This window comes from Centrocercus urophasianus, unplaced genomic scaffold (assembly GCF_019232065.1).
Source record: "Centrocercus urophasianus isolate 14NV4802_14NV808 unplaced genomic scaffold, USGS_Curo_1.0 seq_2, whole genome shotgun sequence".
NCBI lineage: Eukaryota > Metazoa > Chordata > Aves > Galliformes > Phasianidae > Centrocercus > Centrocercus urophasianus.
Genome location: NW_024884755.1, coordinates 4,519,510 through 4,540,351, shown reverse-complemented (window position 1 = coordinate 4,540,351; position 20,842 = coordinate 4,519,510). Strand labels below are relative to the sequence as shown.

The 20,842-nt window shown below is 42.7% G+C and overlaps 1 protein-coding gene across 5 annotated transcripts in view; it reads right to left on the bottom strand.

The window, feature by feature from the left end:
* Nucleotides 1-20,842, bottom strand: part of ZNF423 (zinc finger protein 423) — a 163,998-nt gene that overhangs the window by 68,283 nt on the left and 74,873 nt on the right. For all 5 annotated transcript variants that reach the window (XM_042821744.1, XM_042821745.1, XM_042821741.1 and 2 more), the window contains 2 exons: nucleotides 16,760-19,983; nucleotides 9,750-9,834 (listed from right to left, as the gene is read on the bottom strand). In XM_042821744.1, the coding sequence (XP_042677678.1) occupies nucleotides 9,750-9,834; nucleotides 16,760-19,983 (3,309 nt within the window). The remainder of the gene's footprint in view (nucleotides 1-9,749; nucleotides 9,835-16,759; nucleotides 19,984-20,842) is intronic.

Sequence of the window (20,842 nt, the reverse complement as noted above, 5' to 3'; positions counted from 1 at the left end):
TGGTTGTTTTGCCTCTTTTTTCTCTCACAAATCCTACATTTTAAGCATAAATACTGAACCAAAAGGTCAAAAGTTAAATACATCCTTAACTAGAAAATTAAAAAAGGAGAAGATGTCACTTGAGTACTTTCTTTCCTCAGCTTTTGCTATCTATATCCGGCCCAGCTTGAATCAGTTACCATTCATTCCATAAGGTTTCATCATTTAAGTTTTGTTGCCAATATTTATTCCTGGATATAACTCACAGTCATGGGGTTTAGGAAATATTTGTCCATACAACAACATGTAACTGATGTGTGCAAAACATCACAACAGAAGACAAGCCAACCGTGCCAGCTGATATCGTCATTTTAAAACACCCAAACCCTACCTGGCGCAAAACTTGAAACCAACGGATTTGCCCAGGTCGAATCATACTAAAAGTCAGGCCTGTGAATACAGAATAAAATATACTCCTCATTAAATGGAGTGCAGCAGGCTGTGACTGGCCAATGGACTGATTTATGCACATCAGCGGTGTGTTATGGACTTCTTTTCTGCAGTGACATTTCTCGGCTCCTCTTCACCAGTGCAGGAGGAGCAAATGAAGGAAGCACGTGGCCAAACTGTCCCCAAGGGAAGCAGGAGGCGAGGAGAAGCCAACTATGATTGTTCAAACAGGATGAACAGGAAGGCTTTATGGCTTGCTGTGGAGCTCAGTCTTCTGAAGACCGTGGTTCTCTTACATAGCAGTTGTGGCGTGTTTTTTTTGTTATAATAGGACAAAAAAAAAAAAGTTTTTTTGGTTTCTAAAACCATAATTTCTCACCAGGAAAACGTCAATATTTCAACTGACAAAGAAAGACGCGTATCTTCAGCTTCTTGTTGTTTCAACATGGCAGACAACAGCACTGCCAGTTCTTAAAAGCTCGACACTCCTGCGGGGAAGTGGGACACGGCCAAGCTCCCACCACCCTCCTCAGGCTCAGCGCACAGCCACACAGCAGCTGCTCCTCCTGCAAGAATGGCAACTTCTTGACTTTTTAATTAAAGGAATTTGTTTTGAAAAAAGGCACACAATGAAAGTGCAAAGTTCAAATGTTCCGTTAAAAAACTCTGTTACTTCCAAAGGCCTCGAACTGCCAAAACTCACTAACAGATAGAACCAGGAGTCCGTGACAAAAATGTGATAATTCAAGCGAGCAAACACTGCTGGTGCAAACAGCAAAGGCAATTTGTGCAAAGGCTTTACCTGTGCTGGGAGCCTTGACACACTGACAAAGGTAAAAGCACTTAAATAATGTACACAGGCTTCTTTCATGGAAGTAATTTGCAAAGACGCTCTGCATAGAAAAGTTTCCAATTACAAATGCAGGGGAAAAAAAAATAAAAAAAGCCATGTGAGTACCCATAGAAGCAGGAGTGTACAGGGAGGTCTGTGTTCAATTTGACTTGTTTACCAGCTAGGAAAAAACAGAAATATCAGTTGTAATCTCTTGTTCTAATACACCAGATTAAATCCTCCCCAAGGTTAGGGGCGCTGTTTAGTTTGAACTGTAATTAAAGGCAATGGGCCAACTGTCTCTCTTTGAAGTCAAGCAAGTAACAGGAGGAACAAATCTGGACCTTAACATACAGGCAAGCCACTTCAGTCCAATAACTGCAGAGTTAGGGTTCAGCATATGTAAGCAGTACCCAATTCAAAACCAGGGACTTTTATTAAAATCAACAGAAGAAGAAAAAACAAACATTTTGGGTTTGGTGCTCAGAAGTGCTGGATATCAAACAAAGTATTTAAAAAATGAAATCCAGGATTTTATTAGCAGAGAATGAATTTTCTTACAGTTTACTAATACGATATACTTTATTTTTCCTTTTTCCTGACTGGAAATGGTCTGGAATCTTGTCAAGATTTCCCGAAAGAGGTAAAAAGAATATTCTATAACTCTGCCACTAACTCCTAGCTAAGCCAATATGGATTTTCCATTCATTCCTTTGTTCCTCATTTATTTTTCATTTTACACCTACCTTTCACAGAAAGGCACCTGAAGTTTCCAAACCGACAGATTTGTACGGCAGATAAGAAAGAAATGGGGGTAATACCTACTTGCTCCAGACAAGGCTGCTATTTGTTAAAAAGCTTCCACAAACAGATCCTAACCACCTTGATCTTACAACAGAGCTGATAGAGATGTTAACACCTGGAATTCACACTGGATGAACTTCCTTAATGCATCATTCCTATCAAGTCTGAAGTCCACACCTAGAAATGAGGCAGGGTTCGCTCCCCAGCCCCCAAGAAATATTCTGGTGTTTGTTGCTGGAAAGTAGGACACAGAGGGGTGCTGACCTCTCCGCTGGGAAGCAGTGGAGTCATTTTGCCATCTGCAGGGAGAACCGAAACCCCATATGGTGAGAACTTGCATTTTTTTTTTCCACATTCAATACTAGCAAAGAAGGACTAAGAAATTTGTGAACTTGAAGAGACACGGCCACACACACAAAACATCTGAGAAACAGGCAGGAAGCATCTCTGCAAAGTATTAAATGCACAAGTACAGCAGTTTTCGAGGTTAATGGCATCTACAAAAACAAAGAACAAGTTACACATTCAGGACAATCGCTGCTACACAAGGCAGAGTTCACTGAAGGACAGCATTTTTTGCCACGCTGTCCAGCTATTATGATATTGATAAGACTGGGAACAGATTGAAGTGTTTGCTAATGATTATTCTGAAGAAAAATCACACTTAAGGCTCTGACTGATTGCAGAGAAGGTGTTTTATCAACTGCTGCCTTTATGAATACATATGAAACTACCAGGAAAATGTTTAAACAGGTGTAATCACAACTGCCTATGAAAATTGAATTTGGAGGCTGCAAGGAATTTTAACACAGTTAAGAAAGAATGAAAGCAATGTGAAACTGGGATCATAGTCGATTATGCATGTATCATGCAAAACAGGAATGTTGTCATAGCAGCTATAAAAATGTCAGTGAAAACTGAACTACTATTACCAAGTTGTAAATGAAATGAAAAATGCAAAAGGAAAATGTGAATGAATACATTAAGGGAAATGCTATTTCTTTCTTTGTAGATAAACAAGTGAAACAAAACACATTCTCATGAAACGGAGTAAATTTTATGAACAAATATGCATAGATAACAATTGCAGGAGGCCACAGCTATACGGTGTGACTGGATAAAATTATTCTGATTTTGGATAACGAATTTTCCAGGCCTCGGGAAGGAGCGACAGTAAATACACAATTTATTAAACCAGTTTCAAAGTAAGAGACCAATTAAGTGCTGAATTATCTTAGGGGCCGATATTGTTTGTACTAAAGAGAGCATCTTCCACCCATTAACAACGGTTATTTGGCTTTCAGTGTGACTACACTTCAAAAACAGTAAGTTTGTATTGGAACATTTCTAGCTTTTTATGCACTACACTCCTTACAATGTTATTTAAGTACTCGCACGAGCTCTTACAGCTCAAGGCAGTGAGAAGAATGAAAATGCCCTGGGCTCAGGGCTGGAGCGGGGACGGACGGGCCTGCTGGCAGCAGCACAGCCTTTGTCTGGGAGCGGGCACAGCCCCAGCCCCACTCTGAGCGGCCCTGCAGGCTGCAGCCAGCCCAGGGCACGGGCAGGCAGTGCGGGAGAGCTGTGCAGACTGCAGGCTGTGCTCACCACTACAGCTCATCTTCCCTAAAATTGGTCATTCGCAATAGCCAGCCCCTGCAACACGGAATTCTAGCACACACTGCTAATTAAAGCAGGTCCACGTAGGCTTGGATATTTAAGCAAGCACTGGGTAAATACACGAAGGTTGTACCTTCCGTTTCTGCATTAAAAGAGCAATTACTAGGAATATGCTTTACAAACATCAAAGTTAAAAATATATTTTTCAGTTCCTAATGTGTCCATAATTAATTCACACATACAGCTGTCGAGTCCAGAAATATGTTCCTGTTGATAATATGCATCTGATGCTTCAAAAACAATCTGGCACATTACTATTTGCCTTAATGCCTGAAAACTACTACCAAGGTAGTGCTTTGCAATGTCATCATCATTGCTACCACGCAGACGCTTTAACTAACACGAGTGCTCGATCTGAAGAGTTTCCCTCAAGAATCAAACAGCTCAGTCTCAGGACACAATGTCCTGACAGTATCTAAATGGAAGGGAAGGTGTTACCCAACAGTACCCTTAAACTTTAAATCAATTGGAATTCATGTGCCTTGTCAAACAAACACCACACAAAAAAGGGAATTTTAGAAGAATTAAAATCACCCTTCTCTCTCTATTGACTATGTATACTGCATATAAATTATGTTTTATAGTGAGAAAGATTCTGAAAAGCATTAGCCTTCCCAGCACCCAAACCAATGAGGAAAGGGAACAAAGCGCTCCAAAGGATCAGATCCTACAATGGGAAATGCATCACATCCTCATCAGGGATGCTCTGGGTTAATATTTCCTCATGCATAATGCTGAAGCTGCAAAAACCATTTTCACGTACATCCTTTTCATATGCACATGCACTTAGAATGTTCTGTGACAAGCAGGAGTTAAAAACACCCAAAAGTAGTCCCACTTTCTGTTGAATAGTAGCATATACATTAGAAACTCTGGTATGATCTGAATAATGAAAACAACAATTTCTTAAATCAAAAGGAAACTGCTCGCTTCAATTTTTAAACAGAAAACATAATTGTGTGCATCTTGGTCTATGTCTGGTTTTGAACACTACCTCAGCTCCTTCTCTGCTGGTTCTGTCTTGCTTGGTATCACCTACTGATTACCGGAACATAAAAGCAGCTTTCTCAATTGCTTCTTTTGAAAAAATACTTCTGTAGTTACTGGTGCTCTTAAGAGCAACAAACCTACAAGTAACAATATACCTAACCTGTATTTGGTAATTTTTTCTTCTTAAATACTTCTACGCATCTGAAAGAAAACAACTGTGGATGGATGTTACCCCCCTGTTTTGTGTTTAATTCTGGCAGAGCAACTCCAGAGCCTGAAACATGATCTCCAAGGGCAGGAAAGGTAATTTAGATACTTGCAGCCCTCCATTACACACAGTGTACAACACGCCACAGCTTGGGGCAGCGCTTAGAAAATTCTCCCCGTTCCTCCGAACGCAGTTGTTTAACACGGCTGTCCCCATCACATCAAACAAGGAGATATTTATTTGGACAGCAGTCCAGGAACCAGACCCCAGAACAATTTCAGTGTGACTCCTGGAAGCTTTCCCTGCAGCACTCCCTCAGCTCCCAGGCGGCTCTCGCAGCACGGAGCAGGGCCTCCCGCTCTGCCTCGCGCATACCGCAGCCAGCCCGCGCCCCCTCCTCCATCCGCACCGCCAGCCCACTCCTCCTGCCACATCCACGCCGCAAGGCTGACCAGAGCATGCACACGTGTAGGGACGGAGCAGCGCTGGAAGGAGCAGCCGAGCCTGAAGGGTCGGGCAGACTGCGGGCGGCTCTCTCGAGCCCACGGATGCTTGTACTCCTCTGCAGCGTGGGGCAGGAGGATGCTGAAGTCATTCTGCTGTTAGAGCACAGCCAGAAATAATTAGTTTCTGTGTTCTGGCATTAACCGTGCTGCAATTGAGCTTCTTGTGTGTGTTTGCCAGGAGACTTTTGCAGATAAAGGGAGAAAGAAAGGTGGGAAGAGTCATTCATCTTTTTTGAACGTTAGAAAACAATAGAAAATAGAAAACAACTCCCTCTAAAAATGGCACAGAAGTACTGCTATGTCCATGGCTGCTCCTCATGTAGGGCAGAGCCTCAGCACAGATTTGAATGCTCTGCTTCTTGACATTGTGGCACCAGATATGCTTGGAGGGCAATGAGCCTGAGGTTTTGTATGCAGCCTGAGACACAAGAATTAGGGCACCCTGCCCAGCTGTGGGACACGTGTAAAATCATCAGCAAAACTCTGAGCCATAAGGCTTTTCCTCTGCCAACTCCAGAGAAGCTGTGGGATGCAGGTGCTGGACCCTGCCCCTCGGCAACCCTTGCCCACATGCGCTGGGGCCTTAGCAGTGGCTAGAGGATAGGGAATTCCAGTTCCTCAGCTCCCAAAACCACAAGAGAAAAGCTGCATTAACAGATTTCTGTGCTTCTGACTGCTGCCATGGCTGCGCACCGCCCCCCATAGAGCCCACGGCTGCGTACGCCCATCTTCCTGCATCTAACAGAGACTGCATGCACATCAGAGGCAGGAGAAGGTGGGGAGATAAGGGGGAGAAGCTTTAAACATTGCCAGGTCAGCGCAACAGGAGGTAAGCAAGTACAGAGGCTGCAAGGAGTACTGAAAGTTTTTGATATACTCCCAAGTGGACTCCCCAGCGCCTGTAAATGTTTCAAAGGGGGATCCCCTCTCTGTGCATGTGGACAAGTTTCAAAGGAGTCCCAATCAGTGCAATGTTTCAAAGACCTCTACTCTCTACAAATTCCACCCCAAGCCCCCTCCGTGCCCTCCCCCACCCCAGGCTGAAAACATTTCTAAATAGATCCTATCCTGTCTAACTGCAGCTGAAGAGATCTGCTCTGCTGCTTCCAGCCCTCCTACAGGCCCCAGTGTAAAATGAAACGTAACATCCACCATTTACCTCCTTCAAGGATAGATCCAGCCCGCTCCTTCTCCAGGGACCCTGTACAGGACCCAATATGCCTCTGTGTTTGTGCACAGGATATGAAGGGCTAGAGTGCAGAAGGGTAATTTTTCAAAGCAGTGCATGGGAGTAGCACTGGAAATTCCCTGCATATTGCTTTGAAAAAAAGAACCCCCGACATCCATGAATTATGAGCAGGGCCTCTGACTCCAGCTGAAGAGCTGAGAGGTGGAGGAGGGACAGCCAACTCCACTGGAGGCACTCTCCACAGCTATGATGTAAGAAATAACCGAAATCTTTAATAACAGCATGGACACTGCTACTTAGGGGGCATCACGCCTACAGATCGGGGATTCCTTTGTTGACAGTCACTTGAGCAGAACGAAACTGTAAGCAAGCGTTTAGGACATCTGTCAACTATTGATTTTGTGTTTTGCAAAGTATGAGAAGAAAGTGCAGCAGAGAGGTCTTGGATTATCAAAGCCAAGTGTGCTTTTTATTACCTAAAACTACATGTCAAGGCTAACTTCATTGTCTTCGCTCACTTCAGATTCAAATGAGATAAAAACCTCTCCCTGGAAATGCTTATCCTACTCAAACTCTTATCTTAGATTGGTATCAATCATTCATTTTCCCCAGACGGCACCTCAATGACTATATTAAAGCAGACACCTTAATTTCAGGCAGACACGAACGAGTTCATCTCAGTGAGCCAGATGCCAGCTCCTTAGCAGGCACAACCCAAGAGCAGGGTCTCCCCAGTCCCTGTGCACCTCAATGCTCACTTCAGGATCGTGACACAAACAAATCCTTGGGTGTAGGTCTTGCACTAACAGTGACATTAGCAACTGCTGTGACACAGACCTACAGAACAGATGAATCGGCTTCTTTCTCTCACTGCCGTCTGACAAAGCTCAGCCTAACACCAAGGAAACCTCTTCCACTCCGTGCTGTACCATCAATAAGGCAGCCGAGTGGTAGCAAGGCACGTGCTTGTCTCTCCTGCAGCCTGTGAAAGGGATTAAGGCTCTCAGGCTTTGAACAAAGGCCACAGGAGCAAGCCCAGGAAGCAATCCATCACTCTGCTGACAGCACTACGCAAATTATCACCAAAAATCTTCACAGGATTTATTGGTGGATAAACCAAGGCACCTAGCCTCACCTCCCAGATGCAGCATCCCCCAGTAAAGAGCAAATGCCAACAGGAGACTCACTGACACCACGATTTTGGAGGCAGCCCCGTGTTCCGAAGAGGGCCAAGAACCTGTCAACAGGCTGAGCTGCTCTACAGCAGGAAGAAGAGGGCTCCTCACCAGAGGTTTCTATACTTCCCTCTTCCGCAAACTCCACCATAAGAAGAGATGACTGCATGAATGTCCTCGGCCCACCTCTCAGTAAAAAGACACAAAGACATGATCCCTAAGCAGAAAGATCAGTTGTTCTCTTACCATTCTGGCACTTACAATGTCCTAGGTATGTGGAACTGAGTTCATGTATACCTTTGCTTTTATATAGGCTTTTTTGAAATACCTGTTAGAACTTATGCACAGCTTCAAGGAAACAGCAAGTACAGTTTTCACAAACCACAGCACCACACTTTTCTCAGCCTCCTTTGACTTACAGCAGTGTTGCTTTCCAATAGCTCTCCAATACTGAAACTTCTAATGACACATACATCATCATGTATTATTCCAGACAGCAGTAATTTGGAGATATAAATAGATAAACTTCACACATCAATCACTGTAAAGAAATCACTTCTTTCCAGAAGGAGAAAGAATTCCTCTCTCAAATCAAGTAGAACCTTAATTCAACATTTCATGAGCTATGAATTTAAAGATCAGTGATCATTTACTGTATCACAACTCGGGCTGAAGCGATAAGCTTTCCCACGGACTCCTTTCTTTCAGGCTTTTACTAAAAAATTCTAGGGGGGAACTGTATGAAATCACTGTGGTCCAATTAACAAGGATCTCACTCTTCAAGCTTGCAAACAAGAGATTACATTAACACCTGCTACAAAAGCAAACATTTTTAGATATCTTCATCTTAACCTGCTTGACATTGACTTGAAACTCCTGCCTGGCTCTGGAATGAAAATTATTGTGACTGACACATATATCTCTCATGTGAGGGCAGGGGGGGTGAATACTGTGTCAGTCTGCATCTCTCTCTCTCTCTCTCTTTCTCTCTCTCTCTCTCTCTCACTCTCTGATATTTATGCATAGTTCAAATCAAAGATAATAGGAGTTACATATATGCATTGATGGGAGAACAGTTTCCTAAATGTAAAATTATTGAAGGAAAATCACTATGCTTACGGGAGATAAATGCTGCACATGAACATCTTAGACACACAAAGTGTGCTATAGGGTCTATGGAGGATCTCATACAACATACACCGACAGTGGCATCTGTAAGGAACTCCTCTGTGGTCTATGCATCAAAGTAAACTGACCTCTTGGGCCAACACATATATTCCTAACATCTGTACACACATTTCTTTGCATTCATCAGAAAAGAAATCATCCAGCTGCAGCTGAAATACAACCCATCACATCACAATAACGCTACTTCAGTAACAGAGGCAGCAGGCACTGCTTTGTAAACCACTTCTGTATCTGAAAAGTCGAACTTTCTGAAGTCCTGAATTGTTGGAAAGAGAAAAAAAAACACTGAAATAACTCTGTAAGCTTTCTGTTTTGACAGAGTTCTTCAGGAATTCACCACATTTAGCTGGGAAAATGCTAGCAGTTAAATCTATTCAATGTCATGACATACAAAATTGAAACATAATTGCTCCTAAGTGGTTGACAACTGGCAAGTACTTTTTTATGTGGATTGAGAGAAATTTATGCTATCAAATGGAAGATACTGTCAAAAGTTTGATTTTAATATAAATGAAAATGCTAGACAAGGACTCAAAAGGATAAGGAAAAAAGCTCAGCAGTAACACTTTTACAACCACATATTTAAAAAGCTTTGAAGTGAAGAATCATTACATCAAAATCATTTTCCTTGAAAGATAAAAAAAAATAAATTACAGCATGAATATTAACAAGTTATTAGAATAGTGAATTTCAAAGAGTAGCAAAAAACAAGCAGCCCATGAGTGGCCTAGTTTAAAGGATGTCTTACCAATCATATGGTTAGCGACATGGATTTGTATCTCTCTCTCATTCTCAAAGGTCATCTGGCACTTGATGCACTGATAGGTCTTTTTCTGTTTAATAACCAAAAAGAGATTAGAGAAAACTGCACTGTAGCATAAGGCAAGTGTGATCATAAATGTAGCATGTTACGTGCTTCTACTTCCCTCAACTCAGCCCTGTTCTCTCCTACATCCCCAACAAGATATCGACTTTGGCTGGACTTTCAGGGACCATACATGCAACCTCTATGTAACAGCCTGCTTTTAGACAACTTTAATTTCAACTTAAAACATTTTAAAATGACAGTACTTGAAAGTCTGCTAAAGTACTTTGGCCATAATCAGATTGCTCATGTCTTTTAACCCATTACAGTAACAGCTCCTGTGGAGAGAAAGAAAAGGAATTCTGTTTTCACAAAAGATCAACTTTTTCAAAAAATTACGTCTTTACAGAAAGCAGCAGGAAAACACATAATAGTTATTTGGGGAAGTGAAGGACAGGAGGAGAAATACATTTTGCACTGGTTTCCCATCAGAAATCATGGAAGAACTGCATCACCATAGATAATGGTTTTCTAGCACAATCTCTTGCAAATGTTCGCTGCCACAAAGTCATACCAGGGAGGCTTAGCTGCAGAAATCAGGAGATAGTGTGAAGAAGCAATTACATGAAGCATTTATTCAAATAGGAGAAATGGGGTTTGGACTCAGATTGACAGCAGTGCATGCACTTGAGCTATAGGACATTCAAGAAACCATTTGTAGAAATGAAAACGCATAGGACAAGATAGGCATCCAAGTTAGGAAAAAATAAAAGGCTAGTGCTAAGCTCTTGTACATTTGGACATTTCCCAAAGCAGGACTACTGTGCTCTGGTCTAATGTGCTTGCTCAGTCGCTGCATGGGAGCAGGTTATCTTAACACGTTTTTTGACATGCCATTTAGAAAAATTGGGCCTTTTGTTCCTATTTCTTCCTAGAGAATAACTCCTACTACAACAGTTGCCACCAGGCAGCTGGCTGTTTTTGCTGCTTGTGCACTAAGGTATGAGTGTAGCCCTACAGCAGGATTGCATGGCAGCAGAACACGTGTGAAATACCCCACTCATGCCTCGACTCCACTGGCAGATGGATGAGAATCCCAAGCCGTTAGCAGTGAGGAACCTAACTCAGGACATGACATCCTCTTACACTGTCGAGACAAAATATTTTGTGGGTGTTTTTTGTGCACTGTTAGATGAAAATAACTTTTCTTACGGCCTCCACCCCACACCAAGGTATAGAATCCCATTTTTAGGACAGCAGTAATAAATAAGAAGTTTGGAGTTAAACAGAGGAGGTGCTGTCATTCCCTCTGCGTATGGGATCCAATTTCCTTGAGCACCTGCTGAGGAAATAACAAATTAGGTGCTGCCAGGAGCTTCGTAACTACTTCCCGTGTCATCAGTGGCAACAAGTTAGCCTGCTGGAGGTTAATGAACATGCTATAATATCACAACAAATGCAACCATCTATGGATGGTATGCACATTCCATGAATTCAGTACACAGTATGTGTTTGCACATAGGCAGGGCTTTCTAGGCTAAAATAACAATGGGCAATTAACATGATAATAGGAAGAAAGATAGACTCCATTGGCTGAAAACTGACACAGCCAACCGTATAAAAGGAAATACTTTGGATAGGCTAGTTATCCCTAGGTTGCTCAAGAAAGTATCCTCCTGGAATCCATTGTGAAATCAAGGCTGCTAATGGAAAAGCAGCTGGACTTCTGCAGCACTGTTTCTTGGGAATCTATTGCAGCAGACGAATGCAAGCACACATACATACACATGTATTCTCAAGCCTCAAGCACACTGGCATACACATGCTAAGGGGAAAAAAATAAAGAATGCAAAAATCCCTAAAAGAGAAAAACAGGAATGAGCTGTGAATGATTTCTGTGGTCACATCTAGAACTTGAAACCTTTCTCTTCTTTGAAACTTCAGGTTGACTAACTTCTGTGCCTTGTTCAACACTTATCTGTGTTACCAGGGTTCCCAGCTAAGAAAGATTGTTTCAGCTCAACTCTATTTCAAGCTTTTAAACTTACCTTAAACACAGACAAGTGATTTATTTTTTAAACTGATTTAAAAAGCAGAAAGCTTCTGAAAGCTACTTACTAACAGATCTGGAAACAGGATGTCTTTGTTTATCCACAGACCCTGAACGAACTCCTCCACACCATTTCACAAACTCATAAAATGCTCTGCTTGGTGTGACCACCCCTCAAAGACAGCAGATCTCAGACTTCTGTCAATATCATCTTTAGCTTCAGACGACACACACATCACGTAACCAAAGGATGGTTTGGGCTGGAAGGGTCCTTAAAGCCCTTGCAATCCCCTGCCACGAGCTGGGTGCCGCCCACCAGCTCAGGCTGCTCAGGGCTGCATCCTGCCTGGGAGAGATGTCTGATTGAGGCAATGGCTCTTTTGATAGCATACCCTGCTTGATACAGAATAAGGTCAACACATAGCTTCATACAGGCCACAAAATGGCTATAGCTTGATTAGCACCCAAATGTATATGCAAAAGACAGAAGACCTGATTTTTTGGCTCGTTAATAACTCTCCTTAAAAAAAGTCAAAACAATTTGATTTTCATTCTGAGAAAATGGGAGGAATTAGTTTTAAACCAAGCTATGTTATTTGCGGCACAAAACTTGACGTTCTGCTGCCATTTTTGTGAGCACCACGACTTCACAGACAATTGTAGTGGGGTGGATCTCTCTTTTCAGTGTTTTGTCTTTATGTATGATAACAAAACAGAAGCCCCGATTCTGAGGAGCTCAGTCCAGATGACAGCTTCAAGGTGGCAAAAGAGACCAGATGAGCAGGCCTTCAACTGAGAGCTCAATCCCTATTAAGTCAAGATACTTCACTCTAATCTTGGCACAAAATAGCAGTAATAACAACAGGGGGGTCTGGTTTCTTTTCTGAAATAACTATTGTTCCCATGGGTTTTCCAGACTGTCCTCCTTTAAATCTGGAAATGGTTTCCTGTTCTACAAAGAAAATATTCCTCCATTCAGTGGATTTACAAGGGTAGAGAAGGGGTGTGGGGAGAACAAAGAGAAGGATTTGAATCCAAGAAAGAGTGCAGGAGAAAAGGAACTGAGTTAAAGGAGCACAATGGGGTTCATTCTTCTGATTTTCTATGCCACCTCCTTTGCTTCTTCAGTCTAAATAACCTAGGTGGGCTAAATAAAGAAACACCATTCAAGATGGAAATTTAACTGAAGCCAGACAATTTGCCCTTTTCAATGTTAAACAAGAATAGGTTGTGATGATTATCGTATAAAGTAAGGATAAATCTGTGTATGAGAAACAGTACCCTGAAAAAGTGACTGTTTCCAGTACCAGGAGAGACAATAAGAAATCTCAGTACTAAACAGTCTGTCATATTTCTCAGGACAGGCACATTCCTCCGGAAGGTGCTAAAAGGAATTAATAACATGTATTCAAAACTGAAGCTCCTACGCACAGAAATGTGTTCAGTAAAAATGAAAGCATTGCTTCTGATGTGATCATAACAGAATGTAAAAAGATCCTGAGCTACACGTGTGCCAGACACCAGAATGGCAATCCTGGCAATGTTCATCTAATAAAAGAAACTTTTAGGCCTACTGAGACAGAAAAACTCGTGTAGAACTGTAAGAATCAAACATAAATTGATGGAAGAGTTGCCTTTCACTACTAAGGTGTATTTTATGTATTCCTCTTAGTGATACCCTATACTAAATAGCACTGACTTGGCTTAAAACTTCCTGATAACAAGTCCTCTGATGCAGATGTTCCCATGCAGAGGAGGCAAAACCTTCATCCACCCAGAAATCTTCTTTGACTATCACAAATTGATCCTACTCAGATGTTTTACAAAGAAAGGTGATTAATCCATATATACCTGTTTTGGTTGTCTTTTTTTGTCATAATAAAATGTGAGGAAGACAGAATGCAACGGCATTTTCGAGGGTTATGTTTTCTCTCTTTTTTCCTCATGGATTAAAGGAAAAAAAAAACCAAAACAAAGCCTGCCAAGCAATTCTAGCTGCTTTTTGATAGCAAATGTGAATGAAATATAACTACTTATACTCCTCTTTGTGGTGCTACATCCAGGTGCATACATAAATAAACATAAATATAAACAATAAAAAGGAATGGATTTTTTTTCTTCTGATCAGTTTTACTTCTCAAATATTACCACTTGTTGTTCATCGGGAGCTAGTAGTTATTTTCTTCCCTTATTTCATTATGGGGCTAAATCTTCAGCTTTTTCGTCTGAAATTATACTAGGCTTCCATGCTCTCCAATAAGTAGAACTGCTGGTATCATGATATCCATCACATTCAGAGAAGTTGTGCATTTTTAACATCAGCCTTTCTAAGCAGTAGGATTTCATTCTGCTCTTTCTTATTTACTCCAAAGAATATACTCACTATTTAAAATCTAATCTTGTATTTTCTTTCTCAGTCTATTTATCCCTAATCTTCAAGTGCTTTTCTGTTTAAGAAAGAAAAATCAATAAAGAGTTTAAAAAAGAAATCTGGAAGTGCCCAAGAACTGGAGAGAAGCGACTCACGTGGGCACCTGCAGGTCACTCCACATGCTTTGAGCTCCTGGACAGCTCTGCTAACGCGCATAAAACACGTTAGTGTGTACAGCACTAACAGGATGACAGAATACTGTATTCAACTTACAGAGCTTCACTGTGAAGCAAATGAAGATGGGTAAACATTCTTGGAATACAGGAATTTATCAACATTTAAAAGAGATCATGGTTCTCTGACAGCCCCTGTGCTAGGCAGACACAAAGAGCACTCATTATCTTGAGAAACCTGAATGAAACACCAACAGTTTCTGCATGGACTGACATCAGAATTCAGGTCTTGTACCTACAATGAAGGCTAAGATCAGTAATTATTTCTAGTAACAATATATCTATTCCTGAGAAGCATACCATAAAGATCTCTGATATTAGCATATGTACAGGCCATAGACACCTGTTGAAGGTACCATTTGCCACTGCCACAAATGCAGATTTTTCATTATCTTTTATAAAGGAACTAAGATCTGCCCTCATGGGATGAAATTCAAGGCATTTACCTTATTGGAGAACTTAAAACTCTCCCCTGAGGGAACAAGCACGGAAGCTCTCGCTGAAAAGAGAGAGTTAAAGCAAGAAATCAGAGCAGAAAATGGCAATGTATTCTGCTTCTGACAGTCAGTAGGCAAGAAAAGGCAATACTTTAGGCTACAGGCATGGTCATACAAAGAATTAGTTCTACCTAAGAGAATAGAAGTGTTTAAAAGGATTTAGAAGGCAATAAAGAGAGAGAAGGAGGAAGTAGAATGACCTAGTCAGAGCTCCAGCTGAACTCTCAAAAGGTATCAGTTTGAAGGAGGGATGTTTTCATTCCTTACTCTTCTGCAGAATCTGCAGGATTAGGTGTATACACCAGGAGCCTTAGTCATGGACCTAGGGGAACAATATCCAGTTGTTTTACTCTAAAAAGAAAAGAAGAAAAGAAAGAAAGGATGGAACAGAACTTTTTGTGGCATTTCATCAGCAGCCTGGAACAGAGGTGCTGGGGCGAGCGGTGCCGAGGGCAGGCAGTGCTGCGCTCCAGGCTGCCCAGATGCTGCCACCCTGCGTGGTCCCAGCGTCGAGCTGGAGCTAACAAGTCCCAGCGGGGCTCAGCCTGTGACAGCACTACTGGAGGCATCACAGTTTGCATCCTCAGGACATACTTAGGGTCCTTTCTTCCTTCCTGAGCCTCTGATGTTGTATTGGAGCGGTATTTACAGGTTCTTTTAATGCAGTGAGATGTGTTTGTGGGTGCTTTAATTAGCAGATTGACATAAACAGGCATCTACGGCTGGAATTATTCATTAGGAGTTGGGTGCCTAATTTCCTTAGATACTTTTGAAAATCTCACCCCATCATGTTTAATTAAAAATGTCAGATGATATCAATACTCAGATGTGTCTGCTGTTGGTCTCCCGAGAAGATTTCCAAAATTTACTTCTCATTCCATCTGTTCCTGACAGAGGAAGGACTGACTTGGCCCATTCTTGAGCCAAAACGTCAACAAATAATTTTAAAAGACTATAAACTGCAAACAATATTAATCTCCTGAGCAGTCTTCTGAAACCTTACTTAGATGCTGCATGTTCCCTTGCATTGTATAAGCTAAGAAATGGGAAAACAGGCTATCAGTAAACTCCAGAGCAAAGCAGTCTTCTTTTTTCAGACACGTAACCTTCCTATTAGAAGACAGCAATTTCCAGATTTGCTAAAAAACTACTTCTCCTGATGGAGGGCCATGAAGAAGTTCCCTTTAAAATCACTCCTAAAATCACACACGCACGCTCACAATGTATGCATGCACACAAACATCCAAGCAGCCTCACAGCATTCACCCTTGCAGACGTATGTGACAACAAGCTCTCTGGCATGAAATTGGTTTCAGGTGAGAATTTTGGGGGAAATTTGCTACAGCTTTCCTCACAAGTTCCTCTATGTTCCTGCTTGAGTTTATTTCCCAGGTAAGAAACCATGCCATTCCCTGAGTATGACAAATCAGATCTTCTACCTTTGGGAACTCAGAATGCCCTTTTTCATGGAAATGTCCCAGTTCTTCCAGATCTGCCAGTTCAGTAGCACCAGAATTCATGGACTCAGAATTCAATCCTCACCACTCATGTGCACAACTTATGTGTCTAAGCTCTCTGTTGGTAAATCTAGAGCAGCTTTATGATAAAAAAAATTACTGCTCTGCTATTAGGAATCTACAAGCCTAGAAGACTGCACAAAACCTAATTTTTCTGCGCACATTACTCCCCTGATTTTTTTTGTTTAACTAATTTTATAAAACGGCATTTTAAAAAAAGCTTCTTAGTCACATTAAAAATCTACATATAATCCCTCTGACATTCCAAAGTTCAGCTGTACTCACCCTGGGAACAGGCGACGTCTGGGTACCTTTCCTCTGGCCACTAGTCTCAGGCGTCAGGTCTCGGTGGTCAACCTGAATGTGGCTCTCCAGGTCTTCAGCACTTTCAAATTTGACACTACACTCAGGGCACCTCAGACTGCCACACGGCCTCTCATTCACCTCCTGTGGGGTCAAGCCTGAAGACTGTCCATTGGTGCTCCTGGTCATGCATCCAGCACAAAGGCCATAGGGAAGGCCATTCACATCCAATTTTACCAAGTCCTGCTTGTTCCGGAACTCTTTCAAGCACAATGCACACTTGTAGAGTTTTTGCAAGGCCTGGCCATTTGGTGATGAGGTCGCAGAGTTTCCTGCCAGTTTCTGCATATGAAACGTCCCATGAATTTTCAGCTCAAGCGTAGAGGTGACCGTCTGCATGCAGACAACGCAGCGAAACCCAGTGAGGGAGTTTCTGAGATCTGGATGCATCTGGCAGTGTTCGATGAATTCCTCCTCGCTCTGCAGTGGCATTTTGCAGATCCGACACGTTCCTGTATCCAAACTCTTGCTGTGAGTGACTTTGTGCTCAGTGAGGGTCAGGAGCGATGGGAAGCGTTCCCCACAGATGGGGCACATGTAGTGCTTTGCCGGGCCTCGATGGGTCTGCATGTGCTCTCTCAGGCCATTTTCTGAGAAAAAGGTCCTTGAGCAGATATTACACTTGTGGCTACCTTTGATGAACTCTGCTTTCTTCCTAGAACAGTCGTCCTCCCCAGGCCTGATGTTATGATCCCTCAAGCGATGGTTTTGCAAGAGGACCTCCATAGTATAGGCAGCGCCACAGATGTCACAGCCATACATGGGCTCAGAAGCATCTACATCATCCTCACTGGCCTCATGACTGTTGGAGGTATCTGGATTCTTCATTAACATGTTCTGGATATCTGCCCCTTCTGTCTTCTTATTTGTTGGGGTCATGCCATTAGCTGTACCATTTTCAGTGCTGGCATCAAAAACGCAGTGTTTTTCCCGCAAGTGTTTTTCAAGCAAGATGATGGCATGAAAAGCTTTGCTACAAAACTTGCAGTTGTATTTTTTGCTGTGGGTTGTGATGTGGCACTGCAGTTCTACCTCCGTGCTAAAAGTCTCACCACAGAAGATGCACTTGTGAGACTTTGATGGATTCCCCAAGTGACTATGCTTCACGTGGATTTGGAGATCCACCTCCTTCCTAAAATCCCAGTTACAGGCTGTGCAACGATACATCTTCTTTTCATTGCTGTGCTTGACTGCCAGATGCACTTGGATAGATACCTTGGAATCAAAAACTTCTTGGCAAAGGGTGCAGTGATACAACACAAAAGTATGCATGTCCAACAAATGCTTCTGCAAATCATCCACTGAAGAAAACTGTTTGTCGCAGCTCTCACATACATAATGAGTTGAAGTTGTCATGTAATGTACGGTGAGATGTTGCAGGAGAGACTCTTGGGAATCAAAGTCTTCTTTACACTGAGGGCAAGACTGTTTCCTCAACAGCAACTCCAAATGCAACTTTAAATGAGTTTGAAAACTCTCAAAATTTGAGAACTTTAGATCACACTGATTACATGGATATTCACCATTAGACACCGAGTTCACACTAGCAGAAAGCCGTTGCCTTTTAGGGGAAGAGACTTCAACATCAGAAGAAACTGGACTCTGCTCTGCTTTTGACTTCTTATTGTGTGCCAGAGGAATGTTCTTGTGGTTTTCTTTAATATGCTTTGTAAGCTTCAGGATGGAGCCAAAAATGGGGGAGTTTGTGCAATAAGGGCATGAATAAACTTCCATAAAAGACTGTGTTGGCTGAATGACAGGGGAATCCAGTTTTGAATTTCCTACATTGCAGTGAGTCTGCTGAATATGCTCAGTCAAGGTTGCTTCAGTCAGAAAGCCCATTGAGCACTGGTTACAGAAGAAAGCATTGTTACCATCTTGAGGGGTAGCATTTGGGCCACAGTGAGTAATACGGATGTGTTCCTGTAAGCTGTTGATATCTGCAAACATCTCAGGGCAGTAGTTACAGTGAAAGGCAGAAATGTTGCTAAACTGCATCATGGGATAAGCATGGTTTTTGTGCACCTTTCTCACGTGTTCATTCAAGTTGTACAGCGTAGGCATGGAATCGAGGCAGATCTGGCACGTGTGGCTTTGCTGAGGTTTGTCTGCATGGATGGTCTTCAGGTGGATCTCAAGCACAGCAAGACTGTTGAAGTCGCGCTTTGAGCAGTACGGGCAGCTGTAAGTAACTTTAGACCAATTCTGGCCTTCCTCTCTGTCCACAGACCTGATTTTCTTCTGCCCTCTCAAAGGCTTTAAGGTCGAATCCGGGGTGGAACCTCTCTCCACCGATGCGCTGGAGTCGGGAGTTGCACTACTCATGGATGCCACACTCCCCAGGACTGGGTCAGGGCTGATGCTGTGATTGCTGGAGTCAGGTTGTCTGTGGCTGTCCAAGTGGCAATAGACTTCCTCCACTGAAGAAAACTGCTCTGGGCACATAGGGCACTTGTGTTTTTTGTTGGCATGGGCTTGATGAATGTGTGAGAGCAATAAGTTTTCATCTGAAAATACTTCAGGGCAATGAATACACTGCAAATCTGCCTTCTCAGAAAGCTGTGGGTGGCGTGTCATTACGTGCTTCTCCAATTCTTCAGTCTGACTGAATGTCTCTTCACAGTAATCACACATAAAATCATCCTTCTTCACCTCTTTCTCAGACTTTGCCATATGTTCCTTGTTCTTTTTATGAGCTTGCATGTGACTCTGCAATGAGCTGGTAGATGAAAACCCACGTTTACACACAGTACACTTGAATGGTTTGCTGGAGCTGTGGGTTTTCAGATGAATTTTGAGGTGGTCGCTGCGAGAGAATGCGGCCTCGCACTCGTGGCAATGATACTTTTTGTCCCCAGTATGAAGCTTTATGTGACGGTCCCTACTCCTCTTGTGTTTAAAAAGCCGGCTACAGTAGGTGCATTTGAAAGGTAGTTTGTCACTGTGGATCTGCTCGTGTCTCTTAAGGTAGCTCAAGCGAATGAAGGACTTATCACAAAACTGACAGGGATACGGCAGGCCAGTCCCCCCTTCCTCCTCCCCGATGCCGAGATCACACCCATCTCCTATCATCTGAGTGGGTGATGCAACATCTTTGCTGGAGGGAGATGAAGCCACCCAGGAGAGTTGTGGGTCGTCATCACCATCTGTAATGGGAAAGCAGAAAGGAGATTAAAAACAATTCCCAGTGCATCTGTGAAATAAGGACAAAGCTCTTGACAACACTACGCGCTTCTGCTACTACAGCGTAAAAAAAAAAAAATCAGCTCAAAAAATAAAAAGAGTATCTCTCGAATTTCAAAGGAGGTTTGAGAAATAAAAATATATTTGTAAATGTAATTCACAAATACGCCAACATGTATTATTAATAAAAATCATTTTTTCCTTAGCAGGTTTAGCACCCGCTCACTGTACCGTAAAGCAACAAACACTGAATAAAGAAAACAAAACACAATGTGCAACGAAGCAACACGAGCATCTCGGGAAGCTCCAGTGCTAAGCGATCACCTGCGATTCTAAGGGCCTTTTTCAACACTACCTCAAGGTGACTTTAACTGATGTCTCCATTAACCAACATCCTTCACTTCTGCCTCACAACTGGCACAGAACGGGAGGCAGCGCGGAGCCCAGCAGGCGGTGAGGCGCGAGGCGCAGGGCGGGGCGGCCCAGCAACGCCGCGCGGAGGGAACGCGTCAGTTAGCGCGGCTCTGAACCGCGATCTCAGGCATCACGAGACGGGCAGCCTCAGCACAAGGCTCAGCCTGTGCACTGCAACTACTGCCTCTGCTCACAGCGAGGCTCTGGAAAATCGTTCATCGTTTGATATTGGAAACACCTAGGCGCCACCTCCAGCAGCAAAGCACACAATTAAAATAATAATTAAAAAAATACATGGCGTTTTGGCGGCTTTCTTAACAGAACTGCTAGCAAGAAACAGGAGCGCGAGTTTGAAAATTCTAATTCCGCAGAACGTGGAGATGTCGAGCGGAGCAGAAACGCCGCAGG